The sequence below is a fragment of the Talpa europaea genome (genome assembly GCF_964194135.1).
Source record: "Talpa europaea genome assembly, chromosome: 9".
NCBI lineage: Eukaryota > Metazoa > Chordata > Mammalia > Eulipotyphla > Talpidae > Talpa > Talpa europaea.
In genome coordinates, this window is record NC_140076.1 from 69261587 (window position 1) to 69281551 (window position 19965).

Genomic DNA, 19965 nt, shown 5'->3' on the forward strand with positions numbered 1-19965 from the left:
CCCTACCCATGGCTCCTAAAGCAAAAGACCAAGATGAGACCTGAAATAATAATCAAGACTTTATTTATTTGTCTATAAATTAGTTTTTTTTAAAAAAAAAAAAAAACCTGTTCTATACTGATAAGCTGCAGTGAACTAGACAGTCTCAGAAATTGCTGGGCAGAAGGTATAAAAATTTGAGCAACCGGGGCCTCCCTGGTGGTCCAGGGGTTAATGTCTCAGAGTTATCAAGCTATCACCAGCCACTGCAGCATGAGTTCAATGCCCAGCCAAAAAGCTAACCCACATGGTGCAGCAGACCTCTCCTCTCTCACCTGCTGCTCCCCTCAGCAGTATGTTTCAGTAGATCTACCTGTTCTGCTACCCACTCTGTCTCTGGTGAATCCTCTTATCCACCCTCTGGTCTACACCTCAGTTCTTGTATGCATAAATAAATTTTTGAAAATAAGATAAGTACTAAAATATTTTAAAAATTTTGAACCACCTTTCTGAAAAGCAATTTGGCAGTAAATAGCAAATGTGACTTTTTTTTTATGTTCATAACCCAGCATTTTTCTGGATCTCTATCCCTAAAGACATTAATTTTAAATTCAGAGAAGTTTTATTTAGAAAAATGTTTATCATAATGAAAATATCCAACAATAGGAAAATGGTTAAAATATTATGACAAATTCATAATCTAGATTATTATATAGCCTTTAAAAAAAAATCTATAAATAATTCTGAAACCATATAAGATATTTACATAATGCTAACTTAAAAATTTAAATAATATGATCTAAGTCATATGAAAAGGAGGTACAGGAAAAAATGTGAAGGAAAAGATCTGTAAATGATACAATTATGGATACTTTCAATTTTATTTTTTTAACTTTTTAGCATTTTTCAAAATTCTACATGACTTATAAAATTAAAGTTAATGACTATTTTGGATACTACCAGGTTGCCTGCCTTGTTTCCTTTTACTGAGGACCACCCATCACCCCTCCTCACCACATTATAGCAGTAGGCTCATAATGTGAGCCCAAATGGGCCATAAGTTCTTTCCTAGAAATTAGACATTGGAATTGGGAGAAAGTAAATCTCTTATAACCTGTATTTAAGTTTGGGAAATGCAGGATCAGTATTTTCTACCTACTATGTAAAACAGAGACGCAAAGGAAGTCAGTATGCAGGAAGAAAAAGAAGCAGACAGAATATAACAGTAAGATGCAGAAGAATTACAGGTGATTTTCTAGACATAGTTAACCTCCAGACTTGGTTACCTTTGTATTTTAGAATTTATGATTCATCCTGTATCTTTTGATAATGCCCACCTTTTATTTTTTTTTTTTAATAGAGGCATGCTTTATTTATTTATTTGTTTGTTTGTTTTGTTTATACATGCACCGGGTACAGTCAGAAGCGCGGGAGGGTGAGAGAATTCACCAGAGCCAGAGCGGGGAGCAGAGCAGGCAGAAGGACCAAAGTACACTGCTGAGGGGAGCAGCGGGCGGCAGGAGAGGTCTGCGCGCCATGTGGGACCCTCCTCCAGTGGCCGGGGAGCAGCCAGGGATCGAACCGGCGCTGCAGAGGCCGCGGGCAGCTTCGCAACCCAGCGCTCAACCGCTGCGCCACCGGGGAGGCCCAATGCCCACCTTTTAATTAAGTTAGCTTGATTTGGTTTGTTATAGCCAAATAGTACCAGTTAATACAATTTGGTGGCCTATTAATGAAGTCACAGAACTTTAATAATTTAATAAGGTCAAACACTAAGTTCTGACCACTTCCCAGACTATTTCAAAGGCACTGCTTTCATTATGGGTGCCTTGGTGGTGGGTGTGGTATGACGACACACATCTGAGGAGGTATGAGCCTACTCCTCTAAATCATATATAAAGAGACATGCTTTCAAACCTCAGATCTTGATACATATCTATGCTCTAGAACTCTGGCACCTGGGATTTTCAAGCTAATAATCTGAATTACAATAAATCATTAAATGTTCATTTTGTGGAGTTAATTTATACTTTTGAGGGAAATCTCTGAATTGCAAAGAATACACAAAACATTTATCATAAGCATACTAACTTTCCTTTAAAAAGAGGCCAGTCACAGACCTCCCTGGTGGCGCAAGGGGTTAAGATGCAACCTATGAGGCTATCCACAGCCACTGCAGCACAGGTTTGATCCCTGGCCAGGGAGATACACATATGGCACCGCAAACTCTCCTGACTCGCCCACTGCTCCCCTTAGCAGTGTATTTCAGTCAATCTACCTGATTATGGTGAATCCTCTCACACACACCCTCCCCCGCCTCTGGCCTGTAATCCAAGTTCCTGTATACATAAATAAATAAATCTTTAAAAAAAAAAAAAAAAAGGCCAGTAACAAGGTGAACTGCTAAGCAAACTACTTTCTCTTCCTATATGGCAATTGTTCCAGAGTGTGGATAAAGGCTGCTAGGGAAGAATGATTCCCACAGGTACCCTCAATGAATAGAGTTCTGGTCCCTTAAAGAGAACTACCATTTATTGTCTATAATCTCCTAAACATTATACTAGGCATTTTACATAATTCACATGAAATGCTATTATCATTTTATAGATATAAAAACTGAGATTCAGAGGGCCTCCCCGGTGGCGCAGTGGTTGAGCGCTGGGTTGCGAAGCTGCCCGCAGCCTCTGCAGTGCCAGTTCGATCCCCGGCTGCTCACCGCCACTGGAGGAGGGTCCCACATGGCGGGCAGACCTCTCCTGCCGCCCACTGCTCCCCTCAACGGTGTACTTTGGTCCTTCTGCCTGCTCTGCTCCCTGCTCTGGCTCTGGTGAATTCTCTCACCCTCCCGTGCTTCTGACTGTACCCAGTGCTTGTATAAATAAATAAAAATAAATCTTAAAAAAAAAAAAAACTGAGATTCAGAGAGGTTAAATGACTTGTCCAAAGGCACATAATTACTAAAACACAAAAGTCAAACTTCAAATTCCAAATTCATGTTCTCTACACCATGCTATGAAATTTCTCTCAAGTAACCTTTCTTGAATCCTTAATATAAGACAAACAGGGTGACAGAACATGGTATCAGCAAAACAAAACCAAGAACAGAAATGCAAATAAAATACAATCTAGTCCTAAAATAAAACTCTCTTGTACCACCACCTCCCTGGTGGTACAAGGGGTTGAGTGCAGCGCTGTGAAACTGTTTGCAGCCTTTGCAGCGCGAGTTCAATCCCTGGCCAGGGAGCTACCCACATGGCGCAGCAGCTCTCTCCTGACTCGCCCGCTGTTCCCCTCAGCAGTGTATTTCAATCAATCTGCCTGTTCTGTTTCCCTCTCTGTCTCTGTTCTGTTTTCCTCTCACCTCCCACACCTCTGGCCTATACCCCAGTTCTTGTAATCATAAATAAATAATTTTTTTTTTAAATTTCCCTTTAGAAGTATAGTTTACCAAAAGATTTTAACTATGTAATTGCTTTTATAATATTCAGAGGAAAAGACAAAATAAGCTTTCATCTATAATATGATTTAGATATATCAGAAAAAGAGGCAAACTAAATGTCCCCAACAAGACTGTTTTCAATAAATTATATAAAACCACCAATAAAAAAAACCACAGATGCAACATTATGATAGCTAAAAAATAAACTGGTAAACTATCTGCACTTAATATCACAAAAGTTTCCCTTAACATACAAAAGGTACCTAACAAGCCACTAAGAAAAAGATAGTCAAAATGTAAAAATGTCCAGAAAATCTAAAATGACAAGGTAAATACAAACAGATCTCAACTATATACATAATAAAAAATACAAATTAAGATTACATTTTTCATCTCTCAGATTGGCTAAGATCAAGAAGTCCTGGTACTACTGTACCCATATGAACTGTGGTGAAGCTGGTACTCATGCACTGCAGTCAGAGTGTAAATGTACACCTCTATGGACCACAATATGTCAATAGCTAACAAGGTGCACGCAGCCACCAGTTAAATCTACAAGAAATTATCCTACAAATATCTCCCATTTGGATAAAACATTCTCTGCACTAGACACTACTACAGTAGTGCTTTTAACAGAAAATGTGAGAAACAACTTGAATCCAACAAAAGGGCCCTATATAAAATAAACTTATTCATATACATTGTATTAAAAAATTATTATTGTGCTGCTATGGGATGATCTCACAGAAATAGTAAATGAAAAAAACAAAATAGAAAATAATATATAGAGTATGCTATTATTTGTGTAAAGATGAGGAAAGACTATGTACACCCATTTGCTTGTACTGCATAAAATATCTTGGAAGGATACCCTAGAAACCAGTACTAAAGGCTGACTCCAGAGCAGTTGGCTAGAGATGTGAATAAGAAACAAACTTAATTTGTTTCTATCTTTTTAAAATTTGAGCCAAGTGAACATTATTATTCAATACATTAACTTCTTAGGAAAAAAAAATTTTTAATGAAATATGGTACATCCCATATGGCAGGATAATGTTTTCAAGCATGTAAGATAAATTAAGTGGAGAAAAGAAACAATAACTTATACAGATGACTCTTCATTTTATTGAAAAATTTTAAAATATATATTTTTATATGTGTAGAAATGATTGTCTCAGTGCTGGAATTAAGGGTATTTTTTTCCTTCTTTACACTTTTTTAAGTGTATTATTTTCCTGAGTTTCCAGAGTTAGCACATATTACTTTAAAAACCAGAGGAAAAGACCACAAAAACAACAAATAGCTAAAAATAATCCTTGTTTAATCTGTGAATAAATCATCCTTAATCACAGCATCACTGACCCTTACCTGACCATGACTGGTTGTTGGTTCTTCTTCCAACAAAAGTTTCTCTTTCAAGCTTTTAATTGGGCTTTCTTGGAAATCCTTGGTTTTTGAATGCCAGACAGATGCCCTAGACTCCTGCCTCTCCTTTTTGTCTTCATCTCCCATCTCTTCTGAGTTGCCTTCATTTTTTTCACTAGCCTGATCTTCTTGGCCACATTCACTCTGGATCAGAGAAGGAGGTCTAGGTAACACTGGTTCCCCAAACCCTTTTTTTTTTAAGAGCTGCCTCTGGGCCATTTTCAGACTCTTTTGGTAAACCTCCAACTGACAGAGAATGACCTTGGTATACTGGTTAGGATCTACTCCAGAAGGGCAGAATGGAATACCCCAGAAGTAGTGCACAGTGCCACCAATGTCCTGGAGACTCTTGGAATCTGCTGAGGTAGGCAGACAATGCCTACATGTGTCCCCCCTACCATGGGTAGCTTTGTGCAAAGCACAACCCCTCCCAGTACTTTCCTGTGGCTTCCCACACTGTGTGTGCTCAGCCCAGTGGCCAATACATCTGTCAAAACATTTAATGTTCTCATTCTCAAACACTGGCTGGCTTGACTGGTCCCAGCTTCCTGAGCTGCCAGAGACCGGCTCCTCTTCAGTGTTTTCAGTGTGGTCCCAAGGCTCCTCTCTTTCCTCAGCCTCGTTTCCCTGACTGATATGTGAGCCTTTAAACAGTGATGGAGGTACCGGCTGCCATATGCCTGTAAGTATTTGAGAAAAAGTAAGGCTAAGGACAAACTTTTTTATTAAAAGAGCTTGGTAAGTTATCACTTACCAAGAATTACATAATGTGGGTAAAAAAGGCTCTTCTTTGGGTTTAACCATATATTGTTTTTCCCTTGGAGATAAATATATGCTGCATTTTAGTAAGATCTCAACTACTTTCTGATTTAACCTCTTTAACACCACACCAAAGGGATTTGGGACTTTTCTATACATCTACTCTCAGCATGAGATCCCTGTGATAAGGTTCTACTTGATGAGTGGAAGGAGTCAGAACAGGGAGACATGCCTTCAGTGGTCCCAGAGTCTGCGGTCTTCTCTTGGTGGAACTGTGAAGATGGTCCAGTGGCCAGAAGTCGAGATCTGGTAGCTGAAGCATCTGAAAGCCGGCAACTCTGAAACAAGTGATTCCACACCAGACCATGTTTATTATTCAAATAGCTACACAGGAAGGTCAGAAAGGGGAGGTGGGGGTCATGTCCCTAAGAGATTCTCCTCTCCAAAGCGTAGATGCTCAATTCAAATGAATTCCACAAAGTGTACTGAATGCCTTCTACGTGCAAAGTGCTGCATTAGATCACTATATTAAAAGGAAGGCTCAGGACCTGCCAGTGGCAAATCTTCTTCACATTTAAAGTAATTTCAATTATACATATTTGAGTCACAATTTAACATTATTTGAAAATTTTTTAAACTGCCCATTTTTTCACTCCATAACCCACCCTGGTTCACATTCTGCTCTACCCAAAAAACAGTGGAGGTAAGCACATTATCATTTTGATTTCCTGCCATTTGGTACCGTTTTTCAGATGCTGCCAACTACTATATTTCATTCTTTTAAGTCATGGACTTTAAATCTGCAGAGTGGAAAAAAACTCTCATATAGAATTAACAAAACATTTCAAAGTGAGCACACCAACAAATCAACATGGACGTTAAAATTGTTAGGGGAAATATATGTTAGTTGAATATGTTATGAACTACCATAGCTAGCTCCTAATGCAACCATTAACGCTGCAGAAGTGAAAGAATATTGCTGATCAATCCTCACAAAACTTTTTCAACATTGCATATTTACATTCAAGCTTTCTGCAATGGCTTTCCTCAAAAGCTTCTCTTCTTCCTCTTCTTGGCTATTCACTTCCCTGGCTTCCTGCTCACTCATTTTGAGAGCCAGAGCAAACTGTTCTTCTTCTGTCATCTCTGTAAGAGAATAGGGGAAAGAAAAGGGGAGGGATACGACAAACATTGAATAAGCATGGAGGCAAAAACAGAATTAGTAAACTTTTCAATTGAAGACACTACAGACAACTGTGTACAATTTTGTAACCTTATAAATGAGGAAAGTCCCCCAAAAGTAAGGTCTGTTGGTCAAAATTCTTAGTAGTGCTTACAGCAAGAATCCTGGGTTAATTAGACTGTAAGCTGTCATGAAGTTAGAGTTCTTGCCTATTTTGTTCACTCTGTACCTCTAAGCACATAAAAGAGTTTTTTGGCACGTGGTAGATACTGCTAAATGAATAAAAAGAGGAACTGATTCCCACTCCAAGACTTTTTGCTATATATCATAAGACTGCTTTATGTTCAAAATTCAACAAGAATTTTATGCTTCATGATTCTCTGATTTAGCCAGTGAAAAAGAACATTCCCTAGTTACCAAAGTGTGGTCCCCAAATACCATTTCCACTAATAGTAAGTGGGGTGTTTTTGAGAAATGGTTGATACCAAGTCTGACACATAACACATAAAAGATGAGCTGGCATATCTGGCATATCTGGCATATCTGTAAAGAAAAAAAAAATCTCACATACCAAAAGGATCATATCAAAAGTTAAGAGCTGGGCCTCCCCGGTGGCACAGCAGGTGAGTGCTGGGTTGCGAAGCTGCCCGCAGCCTCTGCAGCGCCAGTTCAATCCCTGGCTGCTCCCCGGCCACTGGAGGAGTGTCCTGCATGGCGCACAGACCTCTCCTGCCGCCCGCTGCTCCCCTCAGCAGTGTGCTTCGGTCCTTCTGCCTGCTCTGCTCCCCGCTCTGGCTCTGGTGAATTCTCTCACCCTCCCGCGCTTCTGACTGTACCCAGTGCTTGTATAAGTAAATAAATAAATAAATCTTTAAAAAAAAAAAAAAAAAGTTAAGAGCTAACTTTAAAAGATTCTCACTAACCAAAAATGAAACCACTGGAACATCAATAAGGATAATGAATGCAGTGAGTTAAAACAAACCAAAAGCGGGGCCTCCCTGGTGTCACAGGGGTTAAAGTCTCAGCACTGTCAAGCTATCTCCAACCACCTTGTCCAGAGTTCACTCCCTGGCCAGGGAGCTAACCCACAGGGCACAGCAGACCTCTCCTATCTCTCCCAATGTTCCCCTCAGCAGTGTATTTCAGTAGATCTGCCTTTTCTGCTCCCCACTTTGTCTCTGGTGAATCCTCTCGACCCCTGCACCTCTGACCTACACACCAGTTCCTGTTTGCATAAATAAATCTTTAAAAAAATCAAGTGTTAAATCTCTGAGTTCATAGTGCTACTTAAACACACACAACTAAACTGATCATTGTTAAAGAATATTAGTGAATCAATTATTTTGAAAACTGGTAAAATAAAGAATAAAGAATCAAGCTTTTGTCCTATTCTTCCAATACAAGCTGTACTATAAGATAATCAAATTAATAAACAGAAGTTTCTCTTAAAAAATTATTTTAAAAACTCCAGATAATGTAAAAAAAATGATAAACGATCATTAGGACACTAGAAGAATAAGACTTGCTTACTATGAATGAAGAATTGAAATGGGCTAGAAAAGTATATGGTGAGGCAAATTTACACTCTCTGAAGCTTCACTGACTTCTGGAGAAACCATATATAATTACTGTATTTCCACAGGAAGGTCCTGATTTCTAGTCATGTAAATAATGGACACACACTGTTTTCCACATTTATTTTCATGTCTTTGATTTTAGAGTGATATATGAGTCTTTAACTGACTACCTTTATATTTATTATACTTTAACTACTCATTGGGTTTTAATGACCCAATAAGTTGAAGCAACTTGCAAACCGTGCAGTTATTTCTGTCTTGACAACTTAAAACAGTGAAGTAATATTAATGTATTAGGTATATTTGTGCCACTGTAGGCTATACTATAATTCTTTAATATGTGAAATCTAAATGGTATCTTTGACTTTATGATAGCTGAGCATGTGATACATGTATTCTAAAGTTTTTAGATTATAATGTTCAGATAGGTGAATACTGAGTTTCTTTTAAGGCAGAGTGCTTGCCTATTTTGTTCATTATTGTATCTGTGTTTCTTTCAAGAATAAGATGATATAAGAAAGAGTCTCTTAGGGCCTCCCCTGGTGGCACAGGCGATTGAGCGCAGCAGTGTGAAGCTGTCCTCCGCCTCTGCAGTGCCAGTTCGATCCTGGCCAGCCAGCAGAATCCCACATGGTGCTGCAGACCTCTCCTACCCCACCCCGCTGCTCCCCTCAGCAGTGTATTTCAGTCAGTCCGCCTGTTCTGTTCCCCACTCTGTCTCTGGTGAATCCTCTCACCGTCCTGCACATCTGGCCTGTACCCCAGTTCTTGTATGCACGAATAAATAAATCTTAAAAAAAATTTTTAAAAAAAGTCTCCTAGAGGAATCTCTTAAGAAAATTTGTTTTAATATTCTTTTATTTCAAAAGACAAGAGTATTTTTGGAGAAACAAAGTTTCATATGGGGCCTCCCTGGTGGCGCAGGGGGTTGAGCGCAGCACTGTGAAGCTGTCTGCAGCCTCTACAGTGCCGGTTCGATCCCCACCGACCTCGGAGCAACTCAATGGCTAGCAGACCTTTCCTGTCTCGCCCGCTGCTCCCCTCAGCAGTGTATTTCATCAATCTGCCTGTTCTGTTCCAGGCTCTGTCTCTGGTGAATCCTCTCACCCTCCCGCACATCTGGCCTGTACCCCGGTTCCTGTATAAATAAAATTTAAAAAAAAAAAACTTAAAAAAAAAAGTTTCATATGAATGTTACCATGTTGGAAGATTGTTTTTATTTAAAACCTTTTAGGTTTACAACATACTATTTGTCAAGTTTAGAAGAACTCCTTTTTCCATTTCAGATCAGGGCTTCTGCAAATAAATACTTTCAAGAAGCAGGAATGGCATTGCTTAAAAAGCTGATGGCGGGGCCTCCCTGGTGGCTCAAGCGGTTAAGACACAGCACTATAAAGCTATCTGCAGCCACTGCAGCACGAGTTTGATCCCAGGCCGGGAAGGTGACCCACATGGTGCAGCAGACCTCTCCTGACTCACCCGCTGCTCCCCTCAGCAGTGTATTTCAGTCAATCTGCCTGTTCTGTTCCCACTCTGTCTATGGTGAATCCTCTCACACACACACACCAGCATCTGGCCTGTACCCCAGTTCTTGTAAAGATAAATAAATAAATCTTTAAAAAATAATAAAAATAAAAAGCTGATGGCAAGGTAAGCATCTGGGTTAGTGTTTTATTAACATTTGTTAGTACTTGCTCATTGTGGAAATGTGTACTTGACTAAAACCATATGTAGTGATGGACACTTTTGTAATTCAGAATATACAGGTTATTTGCATGTGTTTAGTTTATTGTATTAAATTATTATTGCACTTAGCTTAAAAAGAGAGAAACATTGTAATACTGGAAGTCCTAGCCAGAGCAGTAAGACACGAGAAAGACACACATGGAATCCAAACAGGCAAAGAAGAAGTCAAACTATCACTATTCGCAGATGATATGATAATATACATAAAGAATTCCAAAAACTCCACAGAAAAACTAATTAAACTGGGCCTCCCCGGTGGTGCAGTGGTTGAGCGCTGGGTTGAGCGCTGGCTTGCGAAGCTGCCCACAGCCTCTGCAGCATCGGTTCAATCCCCGGACACCGGGTGAGGTCCCACATGGTGCGCAGACCCCACCTGCTGCCCACTGCTCCCCTCAGCAGTGTATTTCGTCACTCTGCCTATTCTGTTCCCCGCTCTGGCTCTGGTGAATACTCTCACCCTCCCGCACAGCACGAGTTCTGCAAGACTGTACCCAGTGCTTGTATAAATAAATAAATAAATCTTTAAAAAAACAAAACCAATTAAACTAATCAATCAGTTTAGTTTAGTAAAGTGGCAGGATACAAAATCAACACACAAAAATCAGTAGCCTTCCTATACACAAACAATAAATCTGAAGAAGAAGAAATAAAAAAAAAATCATCTCTTTTATTATTGAAACCAAAAAAACAAATACTTGGGAATAAACCGAACAAAAGAGGTAAATAACCTAAACAAAGAAAACTATAAAACACTGTTAAAAGAAATAGAAGACAAAAAGGCATGGAAAGACATCCCCTGCTCATGGATTGGAAGAATTAACATTATCAAAATGGCCATCCTACCAAAAGCAATGTACAGATTCAATGCCATTCCAATAAAATTTCAATGACATTCTTCAAAGAAATAGAACAAATATTGATGAAATTCATATGAAGCCACCAAAAACCCCAAATAGCCAAAGCTCTCCTGGAAAAAATCAAAAAGGAAATAGAGGCATCACACTCCCAGATTTCAAACTATACTACAAAGCCATAATAATCAAAACTGCATAGTATTGGAACAAGAACAGACATACGGACCAATGGAACCAAACAGAAAATCCAAAAATAAATCCACACATTTACAGTCAATTAATCTTTGACAAAGGAGCAAAGAATATGCACTGGAGCAAAGAAATTTTGTTCAATAAATGATGTTGGGAAAACTGGGTCGCTACATGCAAAAGAATGAAGCTTGATAATACCTCACGACATGCACAAAAACCAACTCAAAATGGACTAAAGAACTAGACATAAGACCTAAAACCATAAAATACATAGAAGGAAATATAGGCAAAACACTACATGACATGCACCTCAAAAACATCTTTAAAGACACATCACCCAAAGCAGTGATAGTGAAGACAAAGATTGTGGAACCAAGCTTAGCCAAGGTTTCGCCATTTTGTATATCCTCCACCTTGCTATGTTAGTCCTTGTCCAGCCGCATTCCGGAGATAGTTTCAGCAGTCACAACCCTCACTCCACTTGGTGACGAAAAAGCAGACCACCCCAGCCACCAATGAGGGCAGTCCTATCCATAAATGGGACAGCATCTCTAACCATCCAATCAGTTTGAAACTGTAACCGCGCGCCAAAATGCCTTTGTAGTAGCCAATGAGTAATTGCCAGCTTCTTTCAAAGTTCGCGCCACTCGCGACTCTATAAGATACCCCTGCTTCCTCTGTTCGGGGCTCTCGACCTCTGCCGTTGTTGCATCAGTGCGTGTCGAGGGCCCGGTCTCGAGCCCGTAATAAACTCCCTTTTGCATTTGCATCAGCTGTCTTTGGATTCTTGGAGGCTATGCACGCCGAGTCTGCTGATCTTGGGGACAACAAGGATAAACAGCTGGGACTACATCAAATTAAAGAGCTTCTGTAACACAAAAGAGACAATAACCAAAACAAAAAGAAACCCCACCGACTGGGAAAAAATTTTTGCACACAACACTAATGATAAAGGACTGATCACAAAAGTCTACAAAGAGCTGATGAGACTCAACAAAAACAAAAGAAAATAATCCAGTCAAAAAATGGGCAGCAGAGCTAAAAAGAAACTTCTCCAAAGAGGAAATGCAAATAGCCTACAGGCATATGAAAAAAGGTTCAACATCACTGTAATCAGGGAAATGCAAATCAAAACTACCACGAGATACCATCTTACACCAGTGAGAATGGCACATATTAAAAAAACTAGCAACAGCAAATGTTGGCAAGTATGTAGAGAAAAAGGAACTCTCCTGCACTGCTGGTGAGAGTGCAAACTGGTCCAACCGCTATGGAAAGCTGTGTGGAGATTCCTCAACCTACTAAAGATAGAGTTTCCATATGATCCAGCAATTCCACTCCTAGGTATTTACACAAAGGACACAGAATCATTAATTCAAAAGGGCACCTGCACCCCAATGTTTATAGCAGCACTATTTACAATAGGTAAGCTATGGAAACAACCCATATGCCCCAAAATAGATGACTGGATCAAGAAGATGTGGTATATATACACAATGGAATATTATTAGCAATCAAAAAAAATAAGCTCGTGCAATTTGCAGCAACATGGATGGAGCTGGAAGGGATCATGCTCAGCGAAATAAGCCAAAAAGAAAAAGAAAAATATCAGATGGTCTCACTCATCCCAGGAATTTAGAAAACCTAAATAAGGGACCAGGAAAAAGACTAATTATATTAAAGAAAAAAATCAAAATCAACAAGCAACTATAAACCAGAGACACTCTACAGGGGTGAGGGGAAGGAGGAGAAGAGGGATTAGGGTCAAAATAAGTGAGGTGGGAATTGTATGGGGAATATAACCAAGATGAAAATGCATACATTGTGCAAAAATGAAAAATGATGTAAGAATTATATAAAATTTAAAAAAACTAAAAAATAAAAGAGGGAAAAATTGCACTTAAAGGATTACTGAATATTACTTTTTGTGAAACTGAACATTTTGTGTGCCACTTACAAACATAAATAAGTATCCAGGAAAACTTTACTTTTTTTTTTCCTTGAATTTTTTTTTAAATATTTATTTATTTATTTATACAAGCACTGGGTACAGTCAGAAAGGTGGGAGGGTGAGAGAATTCACCAGAGCCAGAGCAGGGAGCAGAACAGGCAGATGGACGAAGTGTACTGCTGAGGGGAGCAGCAGGTGGCAGAAGAGGTCTGCGCGCCATGTGGGACATTCAGCCGGCAGCCGGGGATTGAACCGGCGCTGCACAGGCTGCGGGCAGCTTCACAACCCAGCGCTCAACCACTGCACCACTGGGGAGGCCCGGAAAACTTTACTTTTTAACTTAAGATACAAAGAATAAAGTATGCAACAAATGAATACTTGAATTTGACTGTGATTTAATTACTGGTAATAGTCCACCCCCAATTACTGGTAATATATGTTTAGCTGCTTAGTCTCAAAAAAAAAAAAAAAAAAAAAAAAAAAAACTTTTCCTATATTGAAAAAAAAAAAAACACGAGGGCCTCCCCTGGTGGCACAGCAGTTGAGCACTGGGCAGCAAAGCTGCCTGCAGCCTCTGCAGTGCCGGTTCAATCCCCGGCCATGGGCGAGGGTCCCACATGGCTCGCAGACCTCTCCTGCCTCGCCCCCTGCTCCCCTCAGCAGTGTACTTCAGTCCTTCTGCCTGCTCTGCTCCCTGCTCTGGCTTTGGTGAGTTCTCTCACCCTCTGGCGCTTCTGACTATACCCAGTGCTTGTATAAATAAATAAATTTTTTTTTTTTTTAAAAAAACACGAACAAATGGTCTCACTCATAGCAGGAATCTAGAAAACTTAAATAAGGGACCAGGAAAATGAATAACTGTAAGAAAGTGAAAATCAAAATCAACAAAAAACTATGAACCAGAGACACTTTTTGGGGGGTGGGGGGCAGGAGGGGAGGGACTGGGGCCAGAATGGGGGGGTTGAAATTGTATGGGGAATATAAAAATAAAATTTATTATTAATTAAAATAAATAAATAAAATCTTTTTAAAAAAGAAAATAAATAAATAAAAAACACGAACAAAAATTGAAATTTATCAAAAGTTTAAAATTTTCTTTGGAACATGCTGTTAAGAAAGTTAAAAAATTAAAAGGTAAGTCACAAATGGGGAAACACACCACCAATACAAATAATCTGCAGAGGACATGTATTCAGTATTTATAAAGAATGCCTACAATTCAATAATAAGAAAACAAGTGATCTAATATTTAAACTAATTAGCAAGAGATCTGAACAGATACTTCACAAAAGAAATTATGAGAACCACCAATATGCACATGAAAAGATAATTAGTCATTACAAAAATATAAGTTAAAACATACAACTAGAATTGCTAAAATTAGAAAGACTGACATCCCAATGAAGTCATTAAGTCATCAAGAAAGGCTGATTATATCCTCTATGTTCAATGTAAGAGGACCAAAAACCATGTAATGCAAAAGAGGTAATTCTGAGTTCTTTGTAATACTCTGCTTTTTAAAATACTCCATTTCCCAGAGGTTCTGGAGAGATGAAGCTTTGCTTTATTAACTGAAGTATTCTCCAGACTCTACTCTCTTGTCCCACAGTTGAAACAAGAACTTTAATGAGTAACACAGTGTGGTTCTATTTTCTAGTATCTAGGAAGAAGACACCAGGGCCAGACTGCCAGGGTTTAAATCTTCATTTTGCCTCTTTAGTTGTGCCTTACTTATCCTCTGTAACTGGATACTGGTGTTGGTCTGTTAACATCTCTCTCCCCCATTTACTTTGCTTCTTTTAATCTTTGGACACATACATACAGCAAATATACTCTTGACTTTAGGAAATCTCATGAAAATACCATGTTTTTTAAATACTTGTTTCAGTTCACACCTACATAGTTCACAAAATATTTAAGGCTGCTATGAAAATTAAATAATTTAATACATGTGAAACAGTATAGATCTTGGCAGACAAGTGCCTAACAACTGTTAATTACTACTACCAATAATCAATAATCCAATTATTTGTTGTTATCATGCATTATTTAAGGAAATTCAAAACTTTACAATACAATGTATTATCTTTCTAACACAGCCATTTTATGTACATTTTACAGATAGCAATAAAGCGACATAACTGGACAAAACCACCATAACACATTTACTTTACCACAATCAGAATTAATGGGTAAAAGGACATTTTTATTCACTAGTATTCACTAGTTATTGTCCCATTTTTACATAACATGATCTAAGACTCAAACTCAGGATCACTATTGACTAGAACACATTTTACCTGACCTTTCTATTATATAAGAATTCAACCATTTGAAAAAATGGAAAAACAAACTGAATCCCACCTGAGAACATTAAGGAAAAATATCAAGTGTCAACCTTAGAAGCTCCAACTGAACTGCTTCATCTTATCAGATTATTCTGCTGAGCTAAACAGAGTAGTAACACAACTTGTGTGAGACTGATTACACTGATCATAATTTATGATGATTAATGTCCCCCAACACTCAGGTTGGCCTCACACTGAGATGTGAAAACAGGCTGTTAACAATCCAGAACACAAAATTCAATAGTATACATCAGAGAATCTATATAATTTGTGGGTATATAAAATGGTTGAAAGAACATTTCATACAACAAAAAAAATAAACAAGGTAAATTATTTTCCTGCCCAAATCTCTTCCTTAGAACTTTCTTCTCATACAATTCTGCAATTGTGATAAAGTTGATTTATCTACATATAGCAGTTACAGTGTAAATTTATAAAACACTTTTGAAAGCATGAACATACTATGTCATAACTCTTATGGATAGGTGTACCTTCTCAAACAGTGTGATATCACTTCTGGGAATTTATCACAGGCAATCACCAAAAAGAAAAGTGCCATAAACAAAAAGATGTGAATACTAGCACTGACTTAAATACCTAAAACCAGGCAATGGTTTAAGTTAATTGTATCAAGTTAACTGAAGAGACTCAGAAGTTGGTATCGAAATGCTAAACATGAAGGCATGTAAAGTATTACCGTATATGAAAATGACACAATCAACTCCTGGTTCTATATTTAAGGAGCTTGGAAGTTGTTATTTGTCCTAACAAATAAAAAGATGGCTAGACTAAAAAATCAATACAGCTTTTCATGGATCCATTAAGAAATGGAAAGCATAGGGAAAAATGTTCCTGGATGAAGAGACAAGGAGGGAATACAGGTACTCACTAAACATAGAGACATAAACATTAAAAGTAAATAGATTTTAAAAATACACCACAGTAACACTAACTAAAAGAAAGACTAGCATATTAATTTCAAATAGAGCATACTTCAAAGCAAGGAAAGGTATCAAGAATAAAGAGCACTACCATGTGATAAAGAGGTCAATCTTTCAAGAAGACATAACAATTCTCAACATGTGTGTGCCTAACAACAGAGTCACTGCATGAGGCAAAAACTAGAGAAACTGAAAGGAGAAATAGATGAATCTACTGAAATTGAGAATTTCAAAGTTAAAAACTTCAAAGTTGAAAACTTTGATGCCTCTATCAGAAATGGACATCCAGCAAGAGAAGAAATTCAGTAAGGATATGGGTGTTGTTAAACTAAACACCACCACCTATCAACTGCTTATAATGGACCTTCAACCAGTAACAACAGAACATACATTCTCAAGCTCACACAGAATATTCACCAAGACAAACCACATTTTCAGTATAAAACACAACAAATTTCAAACAAAAGAAATGTCTGAGGCCTCCCTGATGGCACAAGGGTTTAAGATGCAACCTCTGAAGCAATCCGCAGCCACTGCAGCATAAATTCAATCCCCGGACAGGGAAGTAATCCACATGGCGCAACAGATCTCTCCTGATTCACCTGCTCCCCTCAGCAGTGTATTTCAGTCAGTCTGCCTGTTCTGTTCCCCACTCTGTCCCTGGTGAATCCTCTCATCCCCCACACCTCTGGCCTGTACCCCAGTTCTTATATGCATAAATAAATAAATCTTAAAAAATAAAGAAAAGAATGTCTGCACCCCGATTACAATGGAATTAAACTAGAAATTAATAACAGAAAGATAACTAGAAAATCCCAAATATATGGAGATTAAATGGCACACTTCTAAATAAATGGATCAAAGATGAAATCTCAAGGGAAATATAAGACTATTTTGAGCTAAATTAAACAAAAAAACAACTAATCAAAATTTGTGAAATGCAATGAAAACAATGCTTACAAGGGCATTTATAGCATTGAGTGAGTGAGCGTGTGTGTGAGCGTGAGTGTGTGTGTGTGTGTGTGTGTGTGTAAAAAATCTAAAATCAATTATCTAAGTTCCCACTTTAGGAAAACTGTAAACAACTCTGCCATAGATTTGATAACCTAGATGAAATAGACCAATTCCTTGAAAACATAACACACCAAAACTCATATAAGAAACAGACCACGTGAATAGGTCTGTATCTATTAAAGAAATAGAATCCATAATTAATAATCTTCCAAAACAGAAATCACCAGGCCTACATGTGTTCGCTGGTTAATTCCACCAAACATTTAAAGAATAAATTATACAAATTCTGTATATGCTCTGCAGGTGGAAGCAGAGGGAATATTTCCTAATTTATTCTATGCTCTACATTAATCCTAACATCAAAATGAGAAAAAGGCATTATAAGAAAACTGCAGATCATTATCTCTCATGAACACAGTTGTAAAAATGATCAACAAAATATTAGCAAATCAAATTTAGTAACATAAAAAAAATTATGTATCACAACCAAGAAGACTTACGCCATATATGCAATGCCAGTTGAACATTCAAAAATCAATTCATACAATCTATCAGATCAACTCAACAAAAAAGAAAAAAACACATGATCATATCATGTAATGTAGAAAAAGGCATGGAATAAAATCAAATATACATTCATGATAAAAAAAAAAAACTCTCAGTAAACTATAGAGGGGAATTCTGTCAACTTGATAAAGAAAGCCTACCAAAAAAAAGTTATTATATTTAAAGGTGATGTTCCCTCTTACCACTCCTTTTCAACATCATATTGATTTGCTAACGCAGTAAAACTAAGAAAAGGAAATAAAAGGTATACAGATTGGGAAAGAAGAAATGAAACTTTGTTCATATATACTATAACTACCTATTTAGAAAATCCAAAAGAATCGGTAAAAAACTTCTGGTATTAATAAGCAATTATAGCAAGGTTCCAGGACACAAGATTAATATAGAAAAATCAATCAAGTTCCAATATACCAGCAATAAACAAGTGAAATTTGGAATTTAAAACTCAATACCGGACCTCCCTGGTGGTGCAAGGGGGTAGGTCTCAACACGATGAAGCTGTCCACAGTCACTGCTGCACAAGTTCCATCCCAGGCCAGGGACCTAACCTACTTACATGGCACAGCAGACCTCTCCTGTCTCGCCTGCTGTTGCCCTGAGCAGTGTATTTCAGTCAATCTGCCTGTTCTGTTCCCCACTCTGTCTCTGGTGAATCCTTTGACCCCCCGCACCTCTGACCTGTACACCAGTTCTCTTATGTATAAATAAATAAATCTTTTTAAATAAATAAATAACAGAAAACTCAATACCATATATATTAGCACCAGAAAAAATAAAATGCTTATACTTTAGGTATAAATCTAACAAAGTAATGTGTAAGATCTACAAGAGGAAAACTAAAAAATTTTGATGAATGAAAAAGAATTTAAATGAAGAGATAATCCATGTTCATGGAAGGAAAGATTCAATATTGCTAGGTGGTCAGTTCTTCCCAACTTGAACTACTGAGTCAATAAAAATTCCAGCAAGTTACTTTATGTATATTAACAGACTTATTCTAAAGAGAAGGTGAAAGACCCAGAACAGCCAACACAATACCAATTCTTCATTTCTTCCAAAAAACAGAAGAAAAGGGAAATAATGCCCAACTATTCATCCTACTACCAAGCCCAATGACATCACAAGAAAACTATAAACTGGTATCTCTTATGAATACAGATGCAAAAATCTTCAAAATAATACTAACCAAATTCAACAACATATAAGAAATATACAAAAATATACAGCAAAAAAATAGAAAAACACTACAACTATGTGGAACTTATCCCAGAAATGCAAGGTTGGTTTAACCTATGAAAATCAATTAACTCACCGAATGTGGAACCCACATAACTATCTCAATAGACATAGAAAAAGCATTTGTCAAAATCTAGCACCCCTTCATGATAGAAACATTTGAAATGGTTAAAATGGTATATTTTATGTGTATTTTACCACAATAAAAAAGTAATGAGCAAAAGTGACATATCGCCAAAGAAAATATGTAAATGGCCAATAGCATGCAAAAAGCTGCTCATTATCATCAGCATTGGAAAAATGCAAATCAAAACCACAATGAGATACCACTTTACACCCTTTAGGATGGCCATAATAATGTTAAAAAAGGAAAATAACAAGTGTTGGCAAAGACGTGAAGGAATTAGAACCTTCATGCGCTGCTGGTAGAAATATAAAATAGTGCAGCCACTTTAGAAAACAATCTGGCAGTTTCACAAACAATTAAATATTGAGTTTACCATAGAGCTAAGGAATTCCATTCCTAGAAAAATACCCTAGAGAAATAAAAACATGCCCACACAAAAACTTGTATATGAATGTTCAAGGCAACTTTAGTCATAATAGCCAAAAAGTAGAAATAATCCAAATGTCCATCAAATGATGAATGGATAAACAAAATATGGTACCATCATGTAATGGAGTATTATTTGGCAATAAAGGAATGAAGTACTGATACATGCCAAAATATGGATGAGTTGAATCTGAAAATATT

At 37.7% G+C, this 19965-nt stretch overlaps 1 protein-coding gene across 1 annotated transcript in view; it reads right to left on the bottom strand.

The window, feature by feature from the left end:
- The window catches only part of UIMC1 (ubiquitin interaction motif containing 1), a gene marked incomplete at both ends in the record, with an annotated part of 115666 nt that overhangs the window by 54375 nt on the left and 41326 nt on the right, over positions 1 to 19965 (bottom strand). The window contains 3 exons of the mRNA XM_084242779.1: positions 4787 to 5523; positions 5835 to 5940; positions 6624 to 6748. Of these exons, the coding sequence (XP_084098905.1) occupies positions 4787 to 5523; positions 5835 to 5940; positions 6624 to 6748 (968 nt within the window). The remainder of the gene's footprint in view (positions 1 to 4786; positions 5524 to 5834; positions 5941 to 6623; positions 6749 to 19965) is intronic.